Source organism: Sminthopsis crassicaudata, chromosome 4, assembly GCF_048593235.1.
Source record: "Sminthopsis crassicaudata isolate SCR6 chromosome 4, ASM4859323v1, whole genome shotgun sequence".
NCBI lineage: Eukaryota > Metazoa > Chordata > Mammalia > Dasyuromorphia > Dasyuridae > Sminthopsis > Sminthopsis crassicaudata.
In genome coordinates, this window is record NC_133620.1 from 220,224,367 (window position 1) to 220,246,814 (window position 22,448).

The 22,448-nt window shown below is 31.9% G+C and overlaps 1 protein-coding gene across 5 annotated transcripts in view; it reads left to right on the top strand.

Annotated features, from left to right (window-relative positions):
- Window positions 1-22,448, top strand: part of MAP3K7 (mitogen-activated protein kinase kinase kinase 7) — a 75,600-nt gene that overhangs the window by 18,577 nt on the left and 34,575 nt on the right. For 4 of the 5 annotated variants that reach the window (XM_074310283.1, XM_074310284.1, XM_074310285.1 and 1 more), the window contains exons 2-10: window positions 5,119-5,229; window positions 6,142-6,207; window positions 7,652-7,697; window positions 8,729-8,867; window positions 13,454-13,578; window positions 14,370-14,498; window positions 16,980-17,110; window positions 18,588-18,669; window positions 21,820-21,950. In XM_074310283.1, coding sequence (XP_074166384.1) covers window positions 5,119-5,229; window positions 6,142-6,207; window positions 7,652-7,697; window positions 8,729-8,867; window positions 13,454-13,578; window positions 14,370-14,498; window positions 16,980-17,110; window positions 18,588-18,669; window positions 21,820-21,950 — 960 coding nt within the window. Of the gene's footprint in view, window positions 1-5,116; window positions 5,230-6,121; window positions 6,208-7,651; window positions 7,698-8,728; window positions 8,868-13,453; window positions 13,579-14,369; window positions 14,499-16,979; window positions 17,111-18,587; window positions 18,670-21,819; window positions 21,951-22,448 lie in introns of those variants that run through there. The other variant, XM_074310287.1, reaches the window with a different exon arrangement.

Below are 22,448 nucleotides of genomic sequence, written 5' to 3' on the forward strand. Positions count from 1 at the left end.
CTATATAATCTATATTTGCCTGCTATCTCAGGGGAAGGAGGGAGAAAACTTGGAACTCAAAGCTTTTTTTTTTTTTTAATGTTTTTCAATTTTTTTTAACTTGTAAATAGGAAAAAAAAACAAGATATTTAAAAATATCTCATTTACCTGCTTCCTTTTCATGCATATTACCATAGTTGAAATCATATTGTCCATAACTAAGGAAGAAGGTGAACAATCTTTTATACTCTGGGTACTCTGTCTTGCTCATACCACATCTGGAATTTTGAATTTAGTTCTTCCTAACTTATTTTAACATGAACTTTGAAGAGCATCTAGAGCAAGCCATTCATGGTACATGAAATAAGGGTGCTTATTTAGTCTATTAACAGAAGACATAAGAACTGCCTTCAAGTCTTTGAAGGGCTGTACAAGGAAAGGGTATTAAATTTGTTCTTCGCTTCTGATGGAAGAATTAGGAGCAATGCATGGAATTGAGAAAGGCTGATTTAGGATTAATTTGAAAAAAAACTTTCTGACATAATTGCCTTCTCTCTTTAGAGGACTTGGACCAGGCGTAGATGATTGCTTCTCTGTTTTGATATAGAGCAAGAGTTTGTAAATGGAGTCTCCATATAGTTTTCAGAGTGTCCATAAAATTATATTTATTTTCACTATTTTACTGAAATTTAGCATTTTCTTCAATTATGTATTTTTAAAAAATGTTTTGAGAAGAATTCCATTGATTTTATCACAGTGGCAAAATACATGACACAGAAATTATCATCAAATATGGTTTGTACCCTTTCCAACTTATATTTTGCGATTCACTTTTTCAAAGTTTTATCCCTCATGGAAATAGTAATAACCTCCTATTCTTCCTGTTCCAATCCATGCTCACAACCCACTATATTAAACTCTGAAGCTCCATTATGATTATGTCATTCCTTTGTTCAAAATCTTCAGTAACACTCCACGAGACAGTGAGATGGCACAAAGAATATAGTGCTGGGTTTGAAGTCAGATCTGAGTTCAAATCTAGCCTAATATACTGTCATACAGTTTGTAGCTTTATGACCTTGAGCAAGTCATTTAACTTTTGTTTAACTCAATTTTCTCATCTGTAAAATGGGAAAAAGGATAGGATTTATTTCCCAGTGTTATTCTGAGGATCAAATGAGGTAGTATTTGTAAAGCATTTAGCCTAGTGCCTGATACTAGTAAGTTTTATATAAATGCAAGATGTTGCTACCCTAGAGGATAAAGTACAAACTCCTTAGTTTGGCAACTATTATATAGCTCCAACATATTTTTTTAGTCTTTTTCTCCCTTTACTTCCATTTTGAAACTCTACTCCAGCCAGACTGCTGTCTTATCTACTTGTTCTCTTCTGAATAAGATTTATGTTCAGTGCATTCTCTTCTCAGACTTTCCTTTAGATTGTTTTCAAAATTTTAATAAATAATAATAATAATAAATCTTTCTAGAAAGCCTAATCCAACCTAATTTATTTTTCCTTTAATTCATTTATTATTCCTACCAAATATATTAAAATTAATAACAAATTTTTCCTCACAAGTGTTCTATGATGTATCATTATCCATATTTTTGAAATAAAAGCAGAAACTCAGAGAATTGTAATGACTAGACTAAGTTCATATAGTTAAGTTTCAAAGCTTAGTGAGGGTCCTTTCTACAGTACTATAGCCACCTCCTTTTGTAATTTATTGCCTTATATTGTTAATTAACTTTTCGTGCCTTTATATCTTTCCTCCCAAATTGGCTATAATTTAAGCTTCTTAAAGAGGAAAAGACTGTGCAATAAGGATAGTCCCTGATTTAAATGAAGTAGGATGAAAATTGTATTAATGGTTTCTCAGTTGTTTTTTGTTAAAAGAAAAAAAAACTTCACTTATTTGTCCACTAGATGGCACAGAAGCATCAATAAGAAGAAATAATGACTAAAGTATATACTTTGTGCTATTCAGTAGATGCTAGAGACTGCTAATTGTCTCTGAGTGAGAAAATTTAGTCAATTAGAAATGAGGTTTAGGCTTTTCTAATCCACATTAAATGAACTGATTGATTAAAAATGCTAATTGATATGTTGGTGGGGTTTTTTTGTTATTTTTTTTTAAGTCACTTTATTTCTTTGTCCTTATCTGTGCTAACCTACACTTAGTAGTGGCAGTAAATGTCAATTGGTTGATGTTTATCATGAACTGATAATGACAAATAAATAAAAGCTCTTTTAGAGTCAGGAAGCCCTGGGATCAAATCTTCAAGCTTCTAAGGCATGTTACTTAATTTCTTTTTGTCTTTATCTAAGATTATAAATTACAGATGAATTAGTAGTTTGCATTCTTGCAGGGAATTTCTATACCACAGACTTGAACCAGAAACAGCCATAAATTCAGAAGTATGATATTAGAAAAGATACATTACTGTAAGATATATCAATAAATTCTTTAAAAAAAAATGATACCAGAAGTTCCAGAAAACATTTAATATATATGTAGGAATCTTTTGGCAAAGGAAAGAGAGATGTCTAAATCTGTGATATGAAAGTAAAAGAAAGATTTGGAGGATGATTTAAAGAAAAAAGGCCTGCCAGGAAGGTTCAGAGATCTGAGCAATTTTCAGAAACAAGTCTTAGCCTATCCCAGGTCCATTTGTCTTCCCAGGAGGAATAGAAAGCCTAAAGTAGACCTTCCCTTCTGACTTTTTTCCACATGTACCCATGATCATTTAAAGGACTGAACTAGATTAACTTTAGAGCCACCTATAGTAATTTCAGAGTTTTCCCTAATATACTCTTTCCTTGAAATTCATAAATCTTTAACTGAGATAGTCTTTCATTATCTAAATTATCTTGGTTAATCCTTATTGAGTGAACTATAGCTCAGTTTTTCAACATATAAAAAGTCAATGCTAGTTCCTTTACATCAGGGGTTCTCAAACCGCTGAGGACGTTTGTGCAGCCCGCCGGTTATAGCAAATGGGTTGAGGGGTGGAGACAGTGTGAGTTTTTGTTTTTACTATAGTCCAGCCCTCCAACAGTCTGAGGGACAGTGAACTGGCCCCCTATTTAAAAAGTTTGAGGACCACTGCTTTACATATTTAATGAGGAAACCAGGATTAGAGAGTAAAAGGCAACCTGTATAGCATGAAAAAGGAGAGAAAATAAATAAGAATAATACCAAAGATTAATGAACTCTCATATTTTCACAGATTCAGATCTGTCTGATCAATTTACCAAATACTTATGAAGCTTTTGTCCGTTGCAAAGTGTTATGCAGATACAGAAATGACTATATACATTGACAGCTCATCAGGGAAACTGCCATCAACTCGTACAATACAGTTTTGTATTTAAAAAGTGATTTTGTTTTTAGTAAGCCAACTTTATTATAAAGAAGAAGTTTTTGTCTTTTCAATTCTAATTCTTCATTTTCTTTCAGAAATATCATTCACAGAGCATCAGTTCACTTACCATGTTGGAGGGCCTTTTCCTCAGTTCATTTTATACTTTTTGATTACCAATGGAATATTCTAGCTGTCCATCTGTTCTCCCTCTCTCACAATGACTAGCCCACCTCCTTTTCTTATTATACACTTTCCTGATGTTTTCCTTTTATGTTACTTCATTATTAGAAATATTATGCAGTCCATTTGTACCTACTATACATTTTCCATTGGCCTTTGTATTCTCCTTAACTTTGACTCTTTGGAAGTTTTAGTGTTCCAGGATTTAAAATTCTGCCACTTTATTGGAAGAACATTTGTGTATCTTTGTGTCAGGAAGTAAGTTAGGGTTGTTAAAAGCACTGTCCACTTTCCCAGATGAAATCCACTATACTTTTTTTCTACTTTTCAGTTCTTAGCTCAGCCCATTATATGTCTTTAGTGTCTTCCCTAGATATATGTACTAATGTACTTAATTCATGTTGAATGTTATGTACTATGAAAAAGACTCATTTCATCCAGTTAGTTTTTCCTTTGTGTATTGTTAAGCTAGAACTTAGGTAATTATGGATTTATTGAAAAGATAGAATTAACTCAGCACTAAATCTACACAGATAAAAAGACCTGACCATCTATGAAGAGTTTCTCTTCCATTATATATTTATTCCTTTTTCTTAGGCCTCCATTGAAGTTAATAATCAGAGGCCTTTTAAACATTACTGGAGCATTTATCAAGAAACTGTGTGATCTAAACATGTTCATGAAAAACTTCTTGTTGAAACAGAACTTTTATAATATGCTTTGTTTTTTGCCTAACCAAGTGCTTTTTTGTCATCAGCAAACTATAAATATTCATTGGTTATTTTCCCTTTTTTTGATATACCTTATAAATGATACCTCTTTGCTTTCAAGACTCGGTTACTGTTAGCAATAAGTCCCTGTTGGAGTCTATTGTAGAAGAAATGGTAACTCTTTTGAGATATTTAAAGGGCTGTCATATGGAAGGAGAAGTAGATTTCATCTCTTATTCCAGAGGATAAGGGCCAGTGCTTTTGTATAGTAATTACAGGGAAGCAAATTTCAGTTCACTTTATGTAAAAACTTTGTAATTTTTCCTAATCTCCTCAATAAAATGACCAACTACAAAATTAGGGAAAGTCCCTTTTACTATAGATGTTCAAAAATAGGGCTATTAACCATCAGAGATATTATAGAAGAGATTTTTTCATTGGGTGGAAGATTAGGTCACATAACCACTCAGATCCTTCCCAATTCTAATAATTGAATATTTTATTCAAAAAACCCTTAATTTTAAAAATTAGCTATTTTAAGCTTCTAGTATTTTTCTTATTGATTGTATTTACCAATAAAATGTTTCCTTTTCAATTTTTCCCCTCTCAATATCATTTTTCAATCTTGTCCAATCTAGTTTCTCTTACCATTTTCTCATTCTTATTCTATAAGTGCCCTCACAGCATGTTTGTTCCAACTATAAGGTTCTTGAAGACAAACTACATCTCCATTTGATTCTATGCCTATTCATCTTTTTTTAAAAGTTGGCTCCAGTCTTATACATTCAAATACAAATTATCTCTAAACCATTGTCTTCATATTGACATAGATAAATTTTTTGAATCTTGCTTTGTACCTGATTATAACATTTTTGAATCATAGGTTGTTGGAAGAGGAGCCTTTGGAGTGGTATGCAAGGCTAAGTGGAGAGCAAAAGATGTGGCCATTAAACAAATAGAAAGTGAATCTGAGAGAAAAGCCTTTATTGTAGAAGTAAGTGACCCAGTTTTTTGTGTCTTAAAAATGTAATCTATTATAGTTCTTTATCATATGGGTGGTAATTTTAATTGTGTCAATAAACGGCTATTTATATATATATTTATTTATCTATTTATTTTTTCGAGGAATTCCTTTGGCTATTTGAACATTAGATCCCTACCTGGTTAAAATGTTGGAAATGACATTATAGATGATTTTCCTTATTTATCTTCTTTTTTTTTTTTTTTTTTTTCCTTTCTGAGGCTGTGGTTAAGTGACTTGCCCAGGGTCACACAGCTAGGAAGTATTAAGTGTCTGAGACCAGATTTGAACTCCGGTCTTCCTGAATTCAAGGCTGGTGCTCTATCCACTGCTCCATTTATCTGCTCCATTTATCTTCTTGAATATAAAGATTAACCACCTTGCCAAAACTATTTAGATATCTCAAGGTTAATAGTATTGCTTTGTTATATAAGCAGTTAGAAATTAATTTTTCTCCCGTTTATCTTAATGAACTGAGAAATGTTAATGTTTTCATAAATTACTAGTAATTTTTTTCCTTTAAATTCAAAATATATTCTTTGGAGAGTGAAAATTTAAATTTCTCAGTTCAGAGAGAAAATAATATTGAACTCGAATCCCTAGAATTCAGAAACTGTGAAAAGATATTACATGTATAAAATTTGTTTTTGCTTTTTAAATGAGTTTGTAGGCAGTTTCATATGTTGTTATCATATTGAAAGAGATAATTGTATAGTAAATTACATATTTATCACTTTTTTTAACCTAATAATGGATAATTGACTTGTACCTTTGAAAGTATCAGTATTTTGATAGGTCATTTTAGTTTGTACTTTCATTTAAGCTACAATTTTAAACTGTATTAAAGATAAATACTTTTTTAAAGGGTTACTTAATTTGTTCCAGCTTCGGCAGTTATCTCGTGTAAACCATCCAAATATTGTGAAGTTATATGGAGCCTGTTTAAATCCAGTAAGTTTATAACTTTCTAAGTAGATATATCATCCACAAGTTATGTTGGGATTTGATGTTTGCAAAACTATTTTAATTTAACCTCTATCTTCCTAATGCATATGCTTGTTGGAAATTTTCTCACTTTTTTTTTTTTTAATAGATTTTCTGATGTCTTTTATTTTTGTATCACTGTCATTTCTGATCATCTCTTCTTCCATTTCTCTCTATACCCCAGCATCAAACACTCTTTTATAACAATGAGAAACAACCAACTGATAACTTTTATCATTTCTGACTATGTTTACAACGTTCTGCCTTGGTCTCCTACTTTTCTCCCAAAAGAAGGAATTAATTTTATTATATTTCCCTTACAAACTACTTTGATAGTTATGGTTGCATTTCTTTTAAAACTTTTTCCCCCTAAATATTGTAATATTTCTTAGTTTGTGCTTAAAAATTAAATCATTTCCAAAATGTAGATCCTGTATTGACAAGTTAGAAACTGAATCTTTATACAAATGTACATATATATATATATATATATATATATATATATATGTAAACTGAAGTTGAAATACAGTTGTTATTTTTTTTCAAACTTTAAAATAAATCAATAGTTTACCTAAAACAATTTCATTCTATAAGGCAGATTTCACATTGTCCTTTCTTCAGCCATGAATGGGGTAAATGAATATGTTTCTTTCTAATCTTAACCAAAAACATATGTCATTTCTCTCCTATAAAATTAGGTCTTTTTTTCCCTACTGCCTTAAGAATTTTTCATTATTGGATTTTCTTTGATTTTTGTCCTTAAATTAGGTCATACTTTTTTAGCTTACTGTTTCTTCAGGCTTATTAATTCTACTTGCCCTAATCTTGACCAATAAGATAGCTTCTTGAGGGCAGACAATGTTTAGTTTTTTCTGATGTATCCTTAGTATATAGAATAATTCCTCGAATCTAGCACTTAAAAATGATTTTTGCCTTGAATTGAATTTCCCATTTAAAAATACCTAATTTGTTTCTGTTTTTATTCACCATTTTAAATTAACTTTAGAGTAATTTCAACCACCACACATTTCTTAAGCCCCTCTTGTGTACCAAAGTATTGTAAATGCAAAGACAAACAACAAAATGATACCTGTTCAAATGGAGCTTATGTTCTTTTCAGAAGTTAGCTATTCCTAAAGTTCTCTATGTGGACTCAGTACAATTCAGATGATTCTGATTGTGGCTTTCCCTTTTGTGTTCTGATGTTTTTGGTAACCTCAGAAAACCTGGGTTTAAACTTTTAATTCTGTCATAAACTAACAAAGACCTTAGGCAAGATAATTAAGCCATTCTATATACTTGTTTCTTTATCTGTGAGATGGATTAGAATAAATATATATGTCTCTTAAGTATGTAACTTTGGGAATTCTTTCTATGTTTCTATCCTGATATACATTTTTTCCCCGTATAGGTATGCCTTGTAATGGAATATGCTGAAGGAGGCTCTTTATATAATGGTGAGTATTAGTAAAGCAAGAAATGCATTCTTTAAGCAAAAGCATTCTATACAAAAGGAGAAAAAAACTTTTATTTATGGTTCTAAATTATTTACATCTAAAGTACTTTGACTGCCATTCAGTAATATTATCAGAATATTAAAGGTGGTAATTTCTAAAAACAATACAAGTAAAATCTAGGTATTATATAAAAAAGAAAAAGTGATAATGAAATAATTCTAATCAACAAATTTATCAATTTTTCCCCCCTTTGGTTAGGATTCCTCATAATTTGGAAAACAAGTTTTATTATTTTGAGAACATGGGGAGGAAAACCAAAACTCCTAGTTTTTTTAACTATTTCAAGATGTTCAACTTTATGGTTCAACCTTTTATTTATCCCTTTTGTGCCCTCTTAAATTTGGGCCTTTTTCATTTCATTTCTGTACCTGTCTTACCAATAACTGCGGTATTACTTTTTCTGCCCCCCCCCTTTTTTTTTAAGAGAACTGGAAACCAAGATATTGCACAGCATGTTCTAACCATAAGAACTTTTGCTCTATTAGTTTTTGCTTCTTCTTTGTCCTAGAATTTGAGATACAACTATTTAGTCTCAGGTTTTTTTTTTTTTTTTTTTTAATCTTTCTCTGTAAAATATTGTGTGTTTTTGTTGTATATCTATGTATAATAAATGTATAGAAAGGGAATATGGTAATTTCATAATTACATTTACATGAAATGTAATTGCATTTAATATGAGCATTATTATATGATAAAATAATTTATATGTAAATTATCTGTTTAAAATGAGGCATTTTAAAATATTCCTTTTTAATGAGAAGAAAAATTAAAAGAGGATTCATAAGGGAATTTGGGAAGAGTAAGCTGACCTTGAGATGCCCTGGTGGCAATAATGGTAGTGGCAACAGCAGCAGTGATTAACTCTGTATATATGATAATGTACAATAAAGTTATTTTGTAGTTTTTGCCTTTTTTTCTTTTCCTTTTTTCTTTTCTTTCCTTTTTTTTTTTTTTTTTTTTTTTTCCCTTAGTGCTACATGGTGCCGAGCCTTTGCCATACTATACTGCTGCCCACGCAATGAGCTGGTGTTTACAGTGTTCCCAGGGAGTGGCTTATCTTCACAGTATGCAACCAAAAGCACTAATTCACAGGGATTTGAAACCACCCAAGTAGGTTCCCATTTTGTGATCTTTTATAAGAAGGTTGATTATAATATAAACTTTTGTTTTAAAATGTCATTTATAATGACTTTTATTTTAATTAGATAAAGCAATATGATATAGTGGGTACAACAGAATTATATTAAGAACCCATTCTGAAATTATTGTTTGCAAGTCACTGGAGCTCAATATCCTAAAACAAAGTGGATAGTAATATTTGTATCATCTGTCTAACAAAGTTATTGGGAGAAAAGTACTTTGTAAATTTTCTTCCTCCTCTCCATCCCCATCCCCCTAATTTGTCCTAAGCCTGTGGTTAGGACAGGCTTAACAGAGCCTTTACAGAGGAAATTCCCTCCTCCTCAAGCACATTCTGATCATGTGACCACTCTACTCAATAAACTCCCATGATTCTTATTATCTCTAGGATCATATATGTACACTTATCTTTTTGGCATATGAGGCTCTTTATTATCTGGCCCCTTACAATGTTTCTAGTGTTCTTGTACATTGCTTATCATGTACCCTATTACCACTATGTATATTGCTCTCCTTCTACACTCTTAATTCTTGTTTTTGTGCCTTTGGACTGGCTGTCTTCATGTCTGAAATGGTCTCTTTCCTTACCTCTGCCTCTTAGAATCACTGGCTTCCTTCAAGACCCACCCAAGCTTCACCTTCTTGAAGTCTTTCCAGATAATCTGTTCCCAACGTCCTCTCTCTCCTACCCCCCACTCCCACAAAGATGCTAATGTACTCCTTCCCAAAATCACTTTGGATTCATTTAGTATATATTATGTATATACCTTATCTGCTCATATTATCTTTCTTAGTGGAATGTAAGCTTCTTGAAGGCAAAGGTTTTGATTCTTGTATTTGTGTCCCTACTGCTGGGCAGCTAGATGGTGCAGTGGATAGAGTAGTGGGCCTGGAATCAGGAAGACCTGCATTCATATCCAACCTCAGACACTTACTGGCTCCGTGACCCTGGACAAGTCACTTAATCCTGTTTGCCTTAGTTTCTTATCTATAAAATAGGTTGGAGAAGAAAATGATAAACTGCTCCACAGTGCTTGTCAAGAAAACCTCAAAAGATGTCACAAAGAGTCACATATAATTGAAACAACTGAAGAATAATAGCTTAGCATAGTGCTTGACACAAGATAAGTTTTTATTGTTCAATTAAACCTGCTTTGCAACTTAAGACTTAATAAACCTTATTGTAATGTTAATGGCAGTTGTTATGATCATAATTGTTATTATTTATTCCATTGACCTCCAAAAATAGTAAACTCTAGCCTCACTGGATCTAATTTTATGTCTAGTAGACATAATATTAGCTTTTTAGATTTATTTCATTTAAAGGAGTAAATTCAATTCCTAGTAGATATAAGTAAGAATTATACTGTATTTTAATTTACACCTTGGAAATTAGTGAAAGACTTCAGAATTTTAGGTATATTATTTCAGAATTATTAATGTCTTGGGAAATTTTTATTTTTATGGTGGGATAGGGAATCTTCATTAAGCTTATTTTTCTTTGAATTTATCTTCCTTTATAATTTTTATAGACTTGCCAGTATAGTCCCACACAGATCAAGAATGCAATGGCATTTTTCTGTAAGATAAGGGAATTTGGAGATGCCACAAGTATGTGCTAACTTTGCTTAAGTTTTTTTAGTCACATATTTAAAGTATTAAAATATTCTTCCTAAGTTTTCCTAATTGCTATTCTCCTGACTTGTCTAAAGATTCTTCTATTTAGGATCTTCTTGATCTCCTTGGCAGGGCAATCATTCTTTTTGCTAAGCTGCCTGCTTCTGCTCAGGCCTAGATTGAATTCTCTTTCTTCTTGTTCACAAAAGCCTGTGGAAGAATGGGGCCTTTCCATCTATATGCCCTAGGTAACTTCAATTCAACCACCTATTTCACTACTTTGCCCCATGACATGAATTCTCCAACCACTCTTCAAATTAGAATGTCATACATAGATGGACTTCTGGAGAATTGAGCATTTGGGAGCTTTTCTTTAAATGTCCTAGCTCCAAAGCATGTATGGTACCATGTATCGGTTTCTTCTTTCTTCTGGGTTGTGTTGTTATTATTGCACAAATATTATTGTATATTTGACTAAATTCAGTCTTTCCTATTGATAAGACCTCGAAAAAGAGAAAGAATAGCTTGCATAGAAGGAAGAGGTAGACAAATGATGCCATTGACGGACCATCTTCCCTCAGCTTTCCTTGTAGTTTATTACCTCCTTTATTTGGTTTAATTATTAAATGACAATGTCGTTGTTGTTATTGTTTCTGGCTCTTCATATTGTCAATTTTAAGGACTTTTTAGCCTGTTTACATAATCATTTATGGGCCCACACCATACTAGTCACTGGGGATATAAACAAAACAGTCCTTGCTCTCAGAAAACATTCTTTTTGGGAAGAAACAGCATAAACAACAACAAAATGATTGGATTTAAGTAATTTGAGAAGGGAAGTAAACATTACAAACCCAGAATTGAAATATGATTGATATAAGTGACCCTTGAGCTGAACCTTCCAGAAATCTAGGGGTTCCATGGGGAAGAATTGAAGGGGGACAGATTTATTCCTGGCAGCAGAGCTAGATTGCTCCTTAATAGCTATGTGACCTTAGACAAGTCATTTTACTTTTCAGCTTAGCTATATATACATTCATGTACACAGAGAAGCCAACTATACATGTTCACATGCAAGTGAATTTTGTGTGTACTTTTCTCATTTATAAAATGAGGTGGACTAGATCATTCGTGTCAGTTTAACATAGAAATAGATCTCTGTGGGCCTCATTGACTCACTTAAGCACAAATTAGTATTATCAGTATTTTATTGTACTTTTATTTATTTTGTTAAACATTTTCCGGTTTTATTTTCATCTGGTTAGGGCCATATTCAGGAGTATTGGGGACCCATGTGTGGCCCTGCCCCATTTATGATGCCTCAGTAGACTAGATTATCTCTTCAAACCATTCCACATTCTACCTCTTCAGTTGCATATCTTTGTCTTATAAGCAGCTGTTGTTAATGTTTCTACCCATACCTTTATCATCGGGTGTGTATCTTGACTTTTGCAAATTTTCATACATCTGTCTAAATGTATTGCAGTATAATAGTCTTTTCAATTCATGAATTCTTGTCTATATGCTCATAATAAAGGTCTTGTTTGTCGATTTTATAAAAACCGTGTTTTAATGTGTTTCAGCTTTACTTCTGAATTAAGTACATTATTTCATTTGACTTTAATTAAAATTGCAAGTGTCCTGATACATTCTTGTTAAAATCTAAACTGTGCAAAACCAGATTTTACTACTGATACATTTTCCTTTTAATTGGCAGCATTATCAGAAAATTGTTTCTAGGTGAGGAAATGTTATTTGATAGTAAATAGTTCTGTCAGTGTAACAAGTATGAAGTCTAGGGTGTAATAGTGAGAAAGTTACTCAGGTGGCATTTCATTTGATCTTTTTCACTGTAGTTTGTTGAGAGGTTTTTTTCTTTCTATCCTTTTTTGTAAAATGGGAATGTTTTGTTGTGGTTATTTTAACTTTGACATGTAATTAATTTATTCAAAAGGAGATTCCTTTTACTAATTATAAGTAAATCAAATAATTGCTTCTTTCCTTTGATGTATAGGAACTAGATAGAAAATATCACTGGCTTTCAGCATGGTAGAAAGCTGTTCAGATTTAATCTGTGGGCTCAACTTTTCATAAGGAATAATTAGTTCCATAGCTATTTAAAATACTTTGATTTCATGGACACCAAGTTTTTGCCTCCTTGGTTACAGTTATATTAATTTACATTGATATATACATAAAATTTGGAGAAACTTAAGTGGTTATAAGAAAAAAATAGTATAAATATTTTCATGTTATTTGAATAAAGAGGTAGTGTATCTCAGCTGAGAGTATCATTCATGTTTGTCAAAATCCTTTGGCTAATAATGATGTAAATGTGATTTATTTTATAAATACACCGTTTACTTCTAGTCTGTAATTGAATGCAAAAAGAAACACTTTGTATTTGAATGCTTTTATTGTTTTAAAATAATTAAATTTTCATTAGTGTCATAATTCAGAAGAATAATAAAAAATAGGTGAATGTCATGTTTTTTCTAATTTTTAACTAAAGTCAGTCCTTTCTGTTGATGAGACCTCGAAAATGAGAAAGAATAGCTTGCATAGAAGGAAGAGGTAGATAAATGATGCCATTGACCATCTTCCCTCAGCTTTCCTTTTAGTTTATTACCTCCTTTATTTGCTAGAACTAAAACAAATTTTTTTTTTCACTAGATAGATACACATGGTGACAAAGGTGCAACGAAGAGAATGGTTTACAGGAAATGTGGGTCTGGAAATTCTACTGATAGAGATAATATGGAAATAAGTTAATTTTTGTTCCTCTTGTATTGTCTTTTAATCAAGTTCCAATAACATATAGAATAAAATTGATTAATTACAAAACTTTTAGAAGTTGAATAGTATGGATTTTTAAGTTATATCAAAGACATTTATTTAGAATCACAGTACTGGTTTTACAATAGTTGTTGTTTTAATAGCTTGCTGCTGGTTGCTGGGGGAACAGTTCTAAAAATCTGTGATTTTGGTACTGCCTGTGACATTCAAACACACATGACCAACAACAAGGGTAGTGCTGCTTGGATGGCACCTGAAGTTTTTGAAGGTAAAAATTACTCTTAATTTGTGATGACCTAATTCTTATTTTATGTAAAATAAAATTGTTACTTTTTAAAGTCATAAGTCATTTATGTGTTCTTGACAATAAAGTATATATAATTCTCAAATTTAAATACCATCTTTAGATTCTAATTTGCCAAAAACAAGATTTGTATAATTTACATTTTCTCCATACATTCAAATGTATACCTAATAAATTTATATTAGTTCTAAAAATTTAAGTAAATGTGTTTTAGAAAAAAATTCAAAGTAGTTGGACAGAAGTATATTTTTAAAAACTACAAATGGCAATATTTAAATGAGTTCAAATAATGCTTATATTGCTTTTAATTTTCTATTACATTTCCATTTGCTATAGATTCCTGATGATAATGACCAGTTTTATGTATTTCAGGCATTTCATAAAGCCTACACTGTATTTCAGTTGTATAGATAGCACTATTTTAAATGAAATAAATTGCAGTGAAGACTTTTTTCTATAAACATTAATCCATTAAGAAATAACTATAACTAGATTAATTTTCAGTGATGAACCTAAAACAGCATTTCCCCATTTAATTTGAGTACAAAATGCTTTCATTATCTTTAATACATTTAAAAGAAATCACCTTAGCAACCTGAAAAAATTGTGGAACCCCAATAAAGAATTGTTTCTCAATCTCCACATATTAAGTTGTAGAGTCTGTAGTACATTAAAACTTTTTAAAAAGCAGTCATTTTATTTAAATATTATGGAGAAAAGACATCAGATTATGCTAAATTTTTTTTTTTTTTCAGGTAGCAATTACAGTGAAAAATGTGATGTCTTCAGTTGGGGTATTATCCTTTGGGAAGTGATAACTCGCCGGAAACCTTTTGATGAGATTGGTGGTCCAGCTTTTCGCATAATGTGGGCTGTTCATAATGGTGAGTGGAAGGGAAGGAAAGTAAATTCATGTATTAATATTTATAATTCTATATTCTATAACATATTAATATACTTTGAATTCCCTCATAAGAGTTTTCAATATTTGTTGCAAAGTAGTTTATTCTTTTTTAACAGATTCCTTGGGACTTCTGAACAAACATTTCTCAAAAGAATTGCATACTATTAAGTCATTTAAAAGATTCCTTCAAATAACTAATAAGAGAAATGGGAATCAGAACATCTCTGGAGTTTCACTTCACACATGTAGGCATGTGACAAAGCTGACAAAAGAGCAGAATAGTCAATGTTGGAATGGATGTGAGAAGATAAACACACTAATTAGTGGAACTATGAATTACTGCAAGCAATTTAGAATTATGAAAATAAAGTGACTAAAATGTATGTATTCATTGACCCAGATATAACATTACTAGGCATATACTTCAAGGAGATCATTAATATTTTTTAAAAAACTTTAAAAGTTTCTACATATTGGAACATATTTATAATATCATTTTTTTGAGACATCAAAAAACTGGAAATAAAAATAGACGTCTATCAGTTGGGAAATGAAAAATCAAAACATAGTATATGAATTTAATAGAAGATTGCCATATTTTAAGAAACAACAAATGTGACAGAGGAGTCTTCAATGAAGCTGATACAGCATGAAATAAGTAGAGATAAGAAAACAGTATATACAAAGAGTACAATATAAATGGGAAAAACAGTCAGAAAACAATTGAAGATTTTTCAAAATTACAAAGAACAAATGTAGAAATGTAGCCACAAAAAGAGATAGCTTCTCCTTGGCTCCTTTTTAGAGGTACAAGGTCCATTACATACAGTGATTTTTCTGAATTCTTTTTTAATATATTGATCAGAATTGCTGATTGTTTTTTTTCTTTCTGTTTTTTCTTTTAAAAAAATGTTTTTGTTGTATGCCTTTCAGAGTAAATTGGGAGGGGGAATACAGGGAGAAGTTTAGAAAATGTGAAAACAAGAGATAACAATAAAAATCATTTTTAAAAGAATAAATCCTTTAGGAACAAAATTTTTCTAATAGAAAATTATTTTGAGTATCAAGGAGTTGGAGAATGTTCTTGTCTGTAGATTTTTAATAAGTTTAGTAAAATAATATTCAAAAGAAAATATTATTTCTGAAATAAATGAAGGATCTTTACCTACTTGTACTAAATGACATCTACCACAGATGCTAGTTGACACCTTGGGGATTCTTTTTATTTCCTCACAGTCATTTAATTTTCTACTCTCCAGCTAGCAACATGAATTGTTTTTGTTTTGTTTTTCACCTCCCAACCAGCAATTCTATCCCTGTTTCTCATCTTTTCCCAGAGCAGAATTCTTGGTGTACAATTGGTAGTAGCAGGGCAAGATCAAATTCTGTTATCCTTCTTTTCTGACTACTACTACTTCCCCATCACTGCCAGAGTCTCATCCCCCTCTACCTCCACCCCAGTCTCAAATCTAGAGCTGGAAGAGACCTTGTCTCATTTCTCATAGATGAGAAAAACCAAGCCCAAAGAGAATCAATGACTTGCCTGAGCTTACATGAATAGTAGCAAGCATTAGGGAAGATGCTTTGACTCCAGAGCTTCCTCCTACAGCCTCCATTAATAAGACTTAACATTTCATTTCTCACATGAAATTTCAGCATAACCTGATTCTGATTTGCCTGTGAAATAAATGTAGGTGAATCTTCACTCTTTTTAATGACAGTGACTCATTGTTAATACCTATTTGTGATTTTGATTTTTTTCTAAGACAGTCCAAGTTGGGGAGAAAAGAAAAGGTAAATATGGCACAAGAGGGCAACATCTTCTTTCCTATCACTCCCTTTGTTTTTAAGCACTAAAAACTCTAGATAACTGCCCATTGAGATGCTTATGTGACTACAGTTTATTCTCTAATAAGCAAAAAGGAAGGAGAGACAAGATAGATAGTGACCAGAGAATGGAAAGTAGCTTGATCCTGGTCCTTTCATTCTTAGAACAAAAAGAGATAAAGAGGGAACCAAATTGAAGCTGAATGAAAAAACCCCTTGTCTCAGCCTATGTCTTATCTCTACCATTCTTCTCCCCTCTCACTCTATACCTCTTGTAATCTATCCCTTCCTACTAGCCACTCTGCCTCAAGCTATATCATTAAAGAGAATAATGGTACTCAACATTCTGAATTGGAATTTCAAATATACTTTCCCATAAAATGGTCACACATAATGATTAATTATTTGAAATATAAAATTATTCAACAGGTACAAATGTCCTTCTCCACCCCTACCCCACCCCCACATAACCATGAACCAAACAACCATTTAAAACATTACTTTAAAAAATTCAGAGTTGGAACCAATTTGCAAATTTTTGGAGAACAAATTCTTAGTAACTTGGGAGTTGCTTGTACCTACAAAGTCATTAGTGTAAATACACTAAATGTTTATATTTTGTCTCTAATTTTAGGTACTCGACCCCCACTGATCAAAAATTTGCCCAAGCCTATTGAAAGCTTAATGACTAGGTGTTGGTCAAAGGATCCTTCACAAAGACCTTCCATGGAGGAAATTGTGAAAATAATGACTCACTTGATGCGGGTATAACTCTTCTTTTGAGGGGGATTTGGGTTTGAGATTTGGGAAAGTTTCATTTACATGAAATTATTTATATATATATATATATATTTTTTTTTTTTTTTTAATTTAATTTAAGGGAGTTGTAAGTTAATGCTCATTTGATCAAGAATCAGGAGGCCCAAGGTCTGTTTCTGGCTTTGTCACTAAGGAACTATTTGATGTTGAACAAGTCATTTTCTAGGTTTTAATTTCCTCATAACTTGAAAGTTATATTTTTAAAAGATCTGAGGTCCTTCTAATTCTAATTTTCTATGACTGTAATACGTCCTTGACTAATTATTTTTTGTATTTTATTATGAGGAATTAGTCCTGTACATATAAGAAAAGATTTATATTCTTAACAAAAATTTCTTTGTATTTAAGTACTTTCATTTTAAAATTACATTTACTAGGCAGTTCCTCTATGGTTTGGGGTGAATTTTTTTTTTTTTTTTTTTTTTTTTTTAAATCAAGCTCTTCACTTCTATGTCATAATCAAGCTCACTTCTATGTCATAAAAATTCATACTCTTGGGGACGGCTAGGTGATGCAGTGGATGGAGCACCTGTCAGGAGGTGCTGAATTCAAATTTAGTCTCAGACACTTAACACTTCCTAGCTGTGTGACCCTGGGCAAAGTCACTTAACCCAAATTGCCTCAGGAAAAAAAAAATCATTCTTTTAAAAGACATCAGTATCATAATGCAGTGGCTAGAATGATAGATTTGGCTTACTTTGGTTTGAATTCTCCCTTTTCTATACTTTATAATTCTATAACCATGACAGTCATCTAACCTTTTAGAGCTACATTTTCCTCATTTGCAAAATGAGGAAAATAAAGCACGCACTAACCATGTTACATAGGTTGTTGAAGAAAGTATTTTGCAACTTTGAAACCACTATCTAAATGTATATTTTTTGTTAGTCTTTTTTTTATAGAATCACCAGTTGGCAGATGCGAAATAAGATAAACATGCATAATGCTATGATTTTCTTAATATTTCCAGGACAACAGAAAACACTTGTGCCAAAATGGGCAACTTAGTTCAAAGAAAAAGAACATTTTAGTCTAATTTAAGAAAATTTTATAATGAATATACTCATTATGTTGTGATTATAAGATGTTTTTATCTGTGGTTCAAAAGAAGTATTTATCTTTCTTTTTTAGAATATATTTCAGTTCCTTTAATTACTGAATATTGAGAAGCTATATTTACTATGGTATTAGCCATGTTAAGATATAGACCAGATATATAAAAAATGATAAATATCTAATATCCAGCTCTGACCCTGTTTTATGTGTTGGGAGAATCTGGCATTGAGTTTGCTACAATAAAATAATCAAAGTCCTCATTACATAGTGGACGTTTAATAATTGGTTATTAAGTGAATGAATTGTAGCATATTTGACTTGTATATCAAATCATGTTAAATTGTAATTTACATTTTTTTTAATACAGTACTTTCCAGGAGCAGATGAGCCATTACAATATCCTTGTCAGTATTCAGATGAAGGACAAAGTAACTCTGCCACAAGTACAGGTATGTGAAGAAATTAAAATAGTACTAACTTGATTTTCTCTAAACCTACAAAATTATCATCAATAAGCAAAGAATCACATCTAGATTTGGATTTGTTTTTCTTCATTTCATATGATTGAATGCAATTTTAGTTTTCAGGTGCATCAGTCTATGTCACTGATATCCAGACCAAAAAAGGCATTGTAGACAATAAAGAATGACTAATAAGTCTGAATTCTTGCATGATTATTTGTAAATGGGTTGGATATCATTTTGGTGTTGACTTTTGTCTTTTTCTTTCTTTTTATGGAGGGGATATAAAGGAGGAAAACTAAATTTGACTCACTTCTATGAATATTTAGTTGACAAGCTGAAGTATTTCTCATTACATTTCACAAATCTTGTTTTATAATAAATGATGATGGTAGCTAAATTTTGTGGTCATCAAAAAAAAGTATCATAAACCTAACAAAAACTATGCTTCACAAAGTTTAGTTTTAAATCATTTTAATTTAAAATTCAGATGTAATTTTGTTTTTTAATTTAATTTATGTGGGAGCTTTGCTTTCTAAAATTTGAAGTTACAAATATAAATTCAAACTACAACTTAAGAAAACTTTCTTTGTTGGGAATGTTGACTTTATACTGTTTTTTTTTGTTTTGTTTTGTTTTGTTTTTTCCAATTATGACTATGAGGACTTACACAGCAACTACAGGATTATGAGAAAAAAAAGATATAAAGCCCATATATATTAAGAGAGCCTTCCAAAATAATAGCAAGGAATAATTTTTCTCAGGTGTAAAACTTTATCTAGTGGTGTCCTTGGGAATCTTTCTCCAAGCTCAGATACCTAACTACTGATACCATTTGTTTAAGGTTCCCAAAATTCAGGGAGCGCATTATAATTTCTTAAAGTCATATGAATTTAGATTTTTTTTTTTCCTTTCCTTTCATTACTCTCATTCACATCCACTTGCCTGGACTAATAAAATAGAGTCCTGAAGTGTTTCCCCAACTTCTAGTATCATTTTTGTCTGGTCTAATTGCCAACATAATCTTATTGTACTAGTGTGTTTCCCTTACTCAGATTATTTTAGAATGTATAAAAGCTTCCTCTACTTAAGCATCTTCATTCACTATTGTACATAAAATAAACCAGTTTTGATAGCCTGCTATGTTGGGTCTTTCCCAATCTGACTAACTCTTGTCCTGCCCCTGCCATCTTCTTGCTTTTGTATATGTAGTCTGCAAAACCTGAAGTATGCTGCCTCCTTATATCTCCTTTTGAAATCTTTCTTTATGGACTCAGATCTAGAAAGCCTGGCCCATGAATTGAACCTTGAAAGGATTTACAGATACTAGTAAACCTAACAAAGGAAAGCATTCTAAGGATAGCAGGCATAGCCTATATAAAAGCATGAAAAGAAAAAATGAAATTTTGTGTGTAGAGAGCAGCAGGCAAGACAGTTTGGAAAGAATATGAAGTGTGAGGAGTGGTCTGAAAGCAAAGGTTGGAACCAGATTGTGAAGAGTTATAAATGCTGAGCTAAGGAATTTGTATTCTAACCAGATGTAGAAGAGAGATACTGAAGCAGTTGGAGTCAGGTCAGACTTGAGCTTTAAAAATGTTTGTTGGGGGTGGGGAGACGTCTTTATAAAAGATATATGAGAAGTTGAAGACTAAAAGCAGAGAAGCCAATTAAGCAGTCATTGCAATAGTGCAGGTAATTGATGAGGTCCTGGCTAGGTAGGTACCATATGACTGAAAAAAGGAAAGCAGACCTGTGAGATGTTGTAGAGATAGAATCAGCAAGGCTTGGCCCACATTGAACAAAGTAAAGTATAGAATTGAGGAGTGTGAACCAAGGATGTAAACTTGGGTTACTAGAAAGCTATCTCATAACAGAAATAGTGAAACAAAAAGGACTAGGTTTAAAAGAGATAAGGAAATTGAGTTTGGTTTTAGATTTGGTAAGTTTAAAATGCCTGTGGCACATTGAAATAGAAATGTCCAACTTCTCAGGACTGTGGTGAGGGCTGCAAATGTAGATTTGAGAATGATTTTAATAAAAATGACTAATTAAAGATGATGAGATGACTGAGGGAAGTGTAGAGATAGAAGAGAGCCTAGGACCTTATTATTATATACATACAAAATTGAGCTTGGATGATGATTGAAGCAGAGCAAACTGAGAAGAAGCTGCCACACAGTAAACAAACAGGAGCCAGGAGAGAAGATGTTCAACAGTCTCAGATACAGTAGAGGTCAAAGAAGAGGATCAAGATTTCTTTCTAGATAATCTATAACAAACAAAGATCTCCTACCATTATCCACAATTCCCCTTCCCACTCCTACTGCATCTTGTTCTTCATATTTATTCACATGAGTATAAACTTTCCTAATAAAATACAGTAAACATTATCTATATGCCCACCACTATACTAAGTGTTAGGGATACAAATGAGAACACGAAAAGCCTAATTTGAAACAGTTTACAGTCTAATGGAAGAAGACAAGAGGGGAAGCCTCAATAGAAAGAAGGCACTAGAATTAAGAGGACTCAGAAAAGGTTTCCTATAGAAGAGGGGATTTTAGCTGGGACTTGAAGGCAGGAAATCCAGGAGGCCAGATATTGGGAGGAAGAGCATTGCATTCTTAGGACAGCCAGTGAAATTGTCCAGAGTTGGAAGATGGAGTGTCTTGTTCAAGGAAAAGCAAGGAGCACAGTGGTATTGGACTACACTGTACATGGGGACACATTAAAAAGAGTTATAAGTATAAGAAGACTAGAAAAGTTTGGAGGGAGAAGGCAGGTTGTGAAGGCTTCTGAGTGCCAAAGGATTTTATATTTCATGTTGGAAGTGATAGCAATATGTAAAGTGTATTGATACTGTTATTACTGTTAAAAAATTATACCATGGGACAGCTAGGTGGCACAGTGGATAGAGTACCACCCCTGAAGTCAGGAGGACCTAAGTTCAAATCTAGTCTCAGACACTTAACACTCACTTAAGTGGCCCTGGGCAAGTCACTTAAACCCAACTGCCTCAGGCAAAAAAAAAATTTATACCATCAAAATACCACCAAAAATAGCATTATATTGCTATAAGATTTACATATCACTCCTCACAACATTATATATTATTTCAAATTAATTTTGCTTTCATAGGTTCATTCATGGACATCACTTCTACAAATACCAGTAACAAGAGTGACACTAATATGGAACAGATTCCAGCAACAAATGATACCATTAAGCGCTTAGAATCAAAATTGTTGAAAAATCAAGCTAAACAACAGGTTTGTTGAGTGAAAAATTATCTCTATGTTGTCAGTAATATAATCATTTCTACTTAAATTGAACTGATTAATTTTTGAAATGCTTTATTTTCTCTATGTTGTCTGCCCCTGTTGTTTTGTACAGTATCCATTATTTTATATAGTTCTCTGTCCTCTTATTATTTAAACAGGTAGATCAGCCTGCATAGGCCCAGTTATAAAATTAATTTTTCATAAATCTGCATTCCATCATTCTGTTATTCTCCCTTATAATTAACATTGTCTTTTCCCATCTTAAATGGCATCTTTCTTGTCAAGAGCTAACAAAATCTCCTGTTACCAGATAGTAAGTATAAATCTTAAGCCACGTTTTATATTTTGGCCTGCTCATATATAGGAATCAAGAGCAAACCTGCTTTTAGTGATATTAATATTTGTTTTGCTTTATTACAAGTTATCCACTTGAGTTTACTTCAACAATTTTATTTTTGTACTTTAAGGAATTTTAGCAAAGATCAT